We start from the raw sequence: 7,142 nt of genomic DNA on the forward strand, positions 1-7,142 counted from the left end.
GATTTCTCCCACCCTGACTGTGCACTAATCAGACAAATTCGTCTACCATAGACATTTAATGTCCGTGCTTAGTGAGTAGGCTATGGGCCATATGCATTGCGATCGCTATTTAAATTGAATAAACTAAAAATTAACATGTATTTTATAAAACTTTATACATACTACATGATTTATTTTCAGTAGTGGGGATGTGGGTGTAACTAAGTGCTGTTATCTGATTTTGCACACGACACAGTGAAAAGAGTGATTAAGTGCCTGGGCTACTCAGAAGAACATAAGATATCAGCATAGAACTCAAACCAGCACTAAATATACCAAACGGACTAACCTTTCGCGTGTAGCGACAGCTTTAAAAAAATTCTCTTCAAGCCTAATTACGTTCCAGGAATAAACAGGGTCGGACAGACGTGAGGACATTTTGTGTAATTCAAATCTTTAATTTTGAATTCTACAACTAACCAATATGGATAGAGTCAACGAGAAAACCGGTCTTCTGACGGAACATCACTTTCCCGGCAGATTAAACAACACTAGGTCAGTAGCCTATTCAATATTTTTGTATTTTGTATTGCATTTGTAGGTCAGTTGGGTAGAGCTTGCTTCACGTACTGCATTGGATACCTACGCACGCTCTCTGCTGTATTGTCCTCAGGTGCGTGTTCTGTGGTATTTTTGTACACTTTATTTTTACTCAAACGCACTGAATTTAGATTGTATAATTATGCTTAGGCCTACTCCGAATCATTGCTAATCATAGCACTTTCAAAAAGTTTGCTTTTGCCTAGGTGCATGTGGTGATTATTGTTCTCCCTGAATACTTCAGCGCCACTGCTTTTAATATTGGACTTTGCTTCGAGATAATTTCATGACAAATGCACCGCATATTCACTTAATTTTACAAGAACATCCTAATTGACGAGATCACTCACGAGGCCTATTTGTCCACGCACTGATTCGCTGAATGTGCCAAGAATGATTGATGTCAGTGATATCAAACGGGCCTACTTTTTAAGCAAGCAGTGAAGTCTCTAAAACAGTGGTATCCAACCCTGTTCCTGGAGGTATACCGTCCTGTAGGTTTTCTCCAGGAACAGGGTTGGTTACCATTGCTTTAAAAGGTTACTTCGTTTTAGCACTGCCAAGTGGGCAACCTAATATTTATTTTATTCAAAAGTTGTAACTTTGTAGGAACTTCAGTTATCAAAAATGTACATTTCTATAACAGGAATAAAAGCGGTTACCACTGGCTCATAACACTTCTCTACCAGGGGTTTTCTTACATTTAAAAACATATGTTACAGCATAAACAATATTTGAATTACTTTATCGAGACTTAACCAAAGAAACATTCGTTTTCAAATGACACATTGGTGCTGTGCTGTTTGCTGACAGACTATGCTTGTGAGCACAGTGATTGTGGTCCATCTCTGCAGAACTCAATCTCAACTCGTGTCTGTGTACCAGTGTCTGCACGAGAGCCCAATTAACTAACCACTCCTTCCTCAGCTCCTCACATTTCTGAATTATACCCTTACATGTCCCAAAATTGGTTTTGACTGTACACTTATATATTTAAAAAATGGTTCTCTTTATGAATATATCCTCTCCCCTCAAATTCAGATTTTTGTCTTTCTCTCCCTCCTTCCATCAATTTCAAGATTGTATGGTGACCTCAGTGCAGGGGAGCAGCTGATTGGCCAACAGCACTGTCACTCGTCTGCAGGCGAGGCCCTTCGTGGAGAGCAGGAGAAGCGCAGGGCCCGCCTCCAGCTGTACGTGGCCTCGTCTGTCTGTCTGCTGTTTATCATCGGCGAGGTGGTTGGTAAGCACGGCCGTTGCAGACTAAGCTTCAGAGAAGTAAGGATTTGTGGTGGGTCTGTGGGATCATGATGATGCAGTTGCGTGTTTATGTGCTTGTGTAATCCGGCCACTCGGTCTCCTGCTCAGGGGGTTATCTGGCCCACAGTCTGGCCATCCTGACAGATGCGGCCCACCTGCTGACAGACTTTGCCAGCATGCTGCTCAGCCTCTTCTCACTCTGGATGTCCTCCCGCCCCGCCACCAAGACCATGAATTTTGGCTGGCACCGAGCAGGTGAGCCCGGTGCCATCGGTGTGCATGCGTGGGATACTTTTTGCAGAGTTTGGAAGCAGAAAGGTGACACTGTATGTGGAGTAAGGTCTTCTCAGAAGTTAATTAGTGTCTCTGCTGCTACTATTTGCACGGGTTCCTTAAATTGTGTTGTATGCTTTGTGTGTTTTGTTGTGTTCATGATCATTCTTTTTTTGTGTTTTCTTTCTGTGTGTGTGTGTGTGTGTGTGCGTGCATGTGTGTGTGTCTCAGAGATTCTCGGAGCACTGCTGTCCGTGCTTTCCATCTGGGTGGTGACAGGTGTGCTGGTGTACCTGGCAGTGCAGAGAATGATGTCACAGGATTTTAACATTAACGGCGGGGTCATGCTGATCACGTCCGGCTGTGCCGTCGCGGCGAACATCATGTGAGTGTCAGGTCCAGCCCCGTGGGATCCCGCTCTCCCAGCCAATCATTAAAGACGTCCACGCTGATTTCTGTACGAATGGCACCCTGGGATCTGATTCTGTTCCTTTCAATGCAAACTGGCAAGACAGTGCAGAACTGAAAATATTTGGATTGCATAATTTGTTTCCTCAGCAATTTGGCTTGACTCATATTGCACTTTCAATTACCACACAACCACTGTATTTCATGCGTAACCATATTATCCCCCAAGGTCAATAGTTCTGTTACCCAACTACTGTATCTCATGCTGAACCATGCTGCTTGTGCACATGTATGGACAATACAGAAACCCATATATCACTGGTTTTTCATGCAGACTGGTCATCATTTTGGTTACAGTCTAAGATGTCTAAAACTTTGTGCCCTCTTTCTCACTCTCTGACTGACTTCCTGTCTTCCCCCATCCATCTGTCAAGAATGGGCATCACTCTTCATCAGTCCTCTCATCACCATGGTCACAGCCATGGATCTGACCATCCCCCACATTCCCACAAGCCTCAGCAGAATGCTAGTGTGCGTGCTGCCTTCATCCATGTGATCGGGGATCTGCTCCAGAGCCTGGGAGTGTTGATAGCCTCCTATGCCATCTACTTTAAGGTGATCACAATCACTGACTCTGCCTCCTGATGAAACCGGGACATCATTGCAGAGTAGTTATGCCTTGAATACTCACTAGCAATTATTAATAGAATCATGTAAAATTGATAGTTCCAGTCCTGGATACTGATCGATCAACCAGGCTTCCTAGCTGCTCCAGTATTCATGACATGGGACAGTTTGCATGTTCATACACAATTTTATTGTCATTGTGAACGGCCTCCATTAACATAAAAATCCTAGACGTTATCTGCAGACTGCATGCCCCCGATTAGCCAGCGGAGGTCGCTAATGTTTTTATTTATGGTGCTTTTGTACTTTTCTGAGCCTTTAAGTGTGTCTGCAGATGTTCAGTTTTAGAAAAAGCCATATGAAACTTAGATCCATCTTATATTAATTTGGCACTCCTTTTATGACTTGAATTCCCATTGAAATAAAAGAATGTGTTGATGTGTTGTAGTTTTCTGAAGTGGCTGCTCATTGTGTGCTCGTTGTGAGAAGCGGACTTGAGCGATCGATCGGATTGATAGAGTTAAACCGTGCGGTCTGTTCTCTCCCGTTTCAGCCCGAGTTAAAGCTGATCGATCCCATCTGCACCTTCCTCTTCTCCTTCCTCGTCCTGGGAACCACTCTTGCCATCCTCAGGGACGTGCTGACGGTGCTGATGGAGGGTGAGGAGGGAGGGAGGGATGAAGGGAGGGATAAAAAGTGAGGGGGTGAGGGAAGAGGTGAACAGCAATGGTCGGGAGGAGCTGATGTAAAAGCGCACAGCAGTTATCTGTCAAAATAACAACTAGACTACAACTAGAATGCTGTTCTCAGAACTCTGGAAATTAGATTGGGGGGGGGAGGCAGGCAGGCAGGCAGGCAGGCAGGCAATCTGACCTTTCATATCAGTCTCCGGCATGTGGTTGGCGATGCCACTGGCCTCGAACCACAAAGCATATTTTCAGCATGTTCTTAAGTGCTGTTATGTGCCTCACATCAGCAAATGCAGTGCTGAAATACAAATCCATTACTGCATTTGCTTCGGTTGGTGTAGTAATCAAGGGTGATGAGGGATAAGCACAGTCACATCATGAACCATAATGAACCAAGCCTGGTCATTTCACTGCATGGTCCAGTAATAGGCATCCTCTATCAACTGCACATTGTTGCTGTGATGCTGTCGCATTTGCGGTCTAAATATATGCATGGGGCTTTCATTGTGTTCACTTGTGTCCTTTTTCAACGTGGGTGCCTGCAGGTCCCTTGGAAATGTTTCACATTGATTTATTTGACTAGCCAAAGCATAAAATCAGATTTTCACTGCAGCACAGTGGATATTTGCATACCCGTATTCCAAGTAAAATGCACCAGATGCAAACTGAGACCGAAAATAGCATTGCAAATAATGCTTCCTTCAGCCTAGTCAGAAAGCCGCGACTTCGACACGACCATATGACCTCTGAACTGTGGGGTTTTCGGCAGGTACTCCCCGGGGGCTGGACTTCTCGCAGGTGAAAGAGACGTTGCTGTCAATCCCAGGAGTGAGGTCCCTCCACAGCCTGCATATTTGGGCTCTAAGTGTCAATCAACCAGTGCTGTCTGTTCACATTGCCATCAGTGAGTTCTGCCAGTCTGTCTGTCCACATCATAATTTAATAACATACTTTATTAGCATTAGTCATGTAGGTACTGCACACTCTTCTCTTTGCGTTTTTGTGTTTGTCCCAGTTGTTAATTGAGTTTAGATTTTTTTTTAATCTTATTTGATTAGATCCAGCTGTGTGTGTTGCTGTCTTGTGGCAGTTGGAGAATATTAATCAGGTCAACCTCAGGGTTATCTGCCAAAGAAAGCCGAACAACGCCCCTTAGCTGTGATATAATAACCATATACCACGGCCTGTCGTGAGCTATTGCTTAAATATACTATGCTTTATTTCAGTGTTTCATTCATTGCCATTTCATTCATGTCATTTATATTGGCTTCAATTTGGATTTTTTTCTGCTTGTTTTGTGCCTCTCACACTATCATACTTTCTCTCTGTTTAGTTTAAAGCTACTTTAATTTGAGAGTGATTTATTAACATTGACTCTAGATTGTTGCCAACTGGCAAAAATGACAAACAATCTCTCCCTCCCTCTCTCCCTCCCCTGTGTGTAGAGGATGGTGTGGATGGACAGGCAGTGCTGAAGGAAGCCAGTGGGGTCCTGCAGCACAAGTTTGACTTCCACACCATGACCATCCAGATTGAGGATTACTCTGAGGACATGCAGGGCTGTCAGCAATGCCAAGACCCACAAGACTGAGAGGAGAGGACTTTGGAGTGTGTGTGTGTGTGTGTGTTGGGAGCTGATTTGTATGTGTGTGTGTGTGTGTGTGTGTGTGTGTGTGTGTGTGTGTGTGTGTGTGTGCATGCGTGCGCACGTGCGTGTGTGCATTGGGAGCTGATTTAAATAAATGGAAATGAGATTAAAATGAACATACAGGACAGTGGCACACCAGTGAATCAGGAAAAAGAACAGAAAATATTTCAGATGTGTGGCGTGTTAAAGTTAGAAAGGGTGGAGTGTGGTTCTGGTTTGTATGGTGCTTTGACTTCTTCTCAAATACAGGAGACCAGAGTCAAGGATGGCAGAACTCCATGGAACTGAACGTATGGAACGCCCAGCAGAACTGCCCAGTCCAGTCTCACAACACGCACCGGTATTGCGGAGTAGTATACTAGCCCTCCAACAGAAGTGAACTGGTGCTAGTTATGTACTATATTTTAATTGTTTTATCTTAAATAAATAAACTTAAAATGGGAAATGAATCAGACCTTTGTAGGTTGTGAATGCATTTTGAGGAGGAGGTGGTTGTTGAGGTAAATCAATTTATTCTCTATTACATACTCAAATATTCTCACACTCATTCACATTGCATAGTGCACAGATATGTATGGGCACAGAACTCCCATGATGCTCCGGAGTCCTCCTTTGGTCAAATAGAAGATGGAGCTGTAACGAAGGGACAAAGCAGTGTGCTTATGTAAGGACCCACACACACAAAGCAGGGACGGTCCATTTACCCCAGTCAGTTTACAAAGAGCTTAATGGATTCTCCCACAGATGCAGGAACACGGGAGTGCGCTGATCCTGTTGTCACTGGAAATGTGTGCATGAGCACACACACTGTACTTGTACAGTCCTTTTTATCAGAACCATGGGTGGGGCAGTATGAATCAAGTTGGAGAATTAGAGCAAAGCTATTTCTATGAGACAGAGAAAGTTATGAGACGGGAAAGGGGAATTCATAATTTGGGAAACGACAGATATGTAGAGACATGAAGGAACATTAAAACATGACTATACAGACATTAGAGTAGACTGTATAATAAAAAAGAGGATCTGCTGTATATTGTTAACCTAATGATACCAGAGACTGCTGTTTGTAGTGTTTGAATGTCAGAGAGCAGGGTGTGTGTGTGGGTGTATGTGTGTGTGTTTAATAGGTGCGGTCAGCTCATGCGCAACCACAAGCTGATCAGTCTACAGCAGTACCACAGCAGATTAAATCATGAAGTCCTTTACACATGCAAGAGTATTAATCTCAAAACCTTGAGCAGCTACTAATGTTAAGAATGTTATACTGAAACCAACAACAGCAAGATGCCATTTTACCTGAATTGTGTCCTGTGCAGTAGGGCATCCCCTGAATACCCCCCAATGCCATGCAGTCAGCAGGGTGTGAAGAGTGGCAAACCCCTCTAACACTCCTGTTCTCTGTGATAAGATAAGGCCTGTCAACATAACCAGTAGGTTTCTGTCGTTCCATGTCAGGCAGAATACAGTATGTGTGTGTGTGTGTGTGTCTGTGTGATTATGAAACTTACAGAAAAAACTACTTTTTACCATCAAAATAACAGAAATCCACATTCAAAATTTACCCACCATTCTCATCCACTTCTCAAACATGTCAGTTCTAGAGAAAAGTTTAGAATTCTTGGAGAAGGGCCCACATCTCCAGTGAAAAGCAGATATGT

The 7,142-nt window shown here is 43.6% G+C and overlaps 1 protein-coding gene across 2 annotated transcripts; it reads left to right on the forward strand.

Annotated features, from left to right (window-relative positions):
* The first annotated feature begins 20 nt into the window (after nucleotides 1-20).
* On the forward strand, nucleotides 21-5,933 carry LOC135261174 (proton-coupled zinc antiporter SLC30A2-like). 2 transcript variants are annotated; one of them, XM_064347197.1, is made up of 9 exons: nucleotides 21-534; nucleotides 1,659-1,822; nucleotides 1,948-2,094; nucleotides 2,344-2,497; nucleotides 2,955-3,135; nucleotides 3,701-3,806; nucleotides 4,606-4,740; nucleotides 5,282-5,476; nucleotides 5,511-5,933. In XM_064347197.1, exons 1-8 carry the CDS (start codon nucleotides 464-466, stop codon nucleotides 5,425-5,427), a joined length of 1,104 nt encoding a protein of 367 aa, XP_064203267.1. In that variant the 5' UTR covers nucleotides 21-463; the 3' UTR covers nucleotides 5,428-5,476; nucleotides 5,511-5,933. The 2 variants fall into 2 exon arrangements, with proteins under 2 accessions (XP_064203267.1, XP_064203266.1); XM_064347196.1 differs by having other exon boundaries at nucleotides 22-534; nucleotides 5,282-5,933.
* Nucleotides 5,934-7,142: the final 1,209 nt, after the last annotated feature.

Source organism: Anguilla rostrata, chromosome 8, assembly GCF_018555375.3.
Source record: "Anguilla rostrata isolate EN2019 chromosome 8, ASM1855537v3, whole genome shotgun sequence".
NCBI classification, from domain to species: domain Eukaryota; kingdom Metazoa; phylum Chordata; class Actinopteri; order Anguilliformes; family Anguillidae; genus Anguilla; species Anguilla rostrata.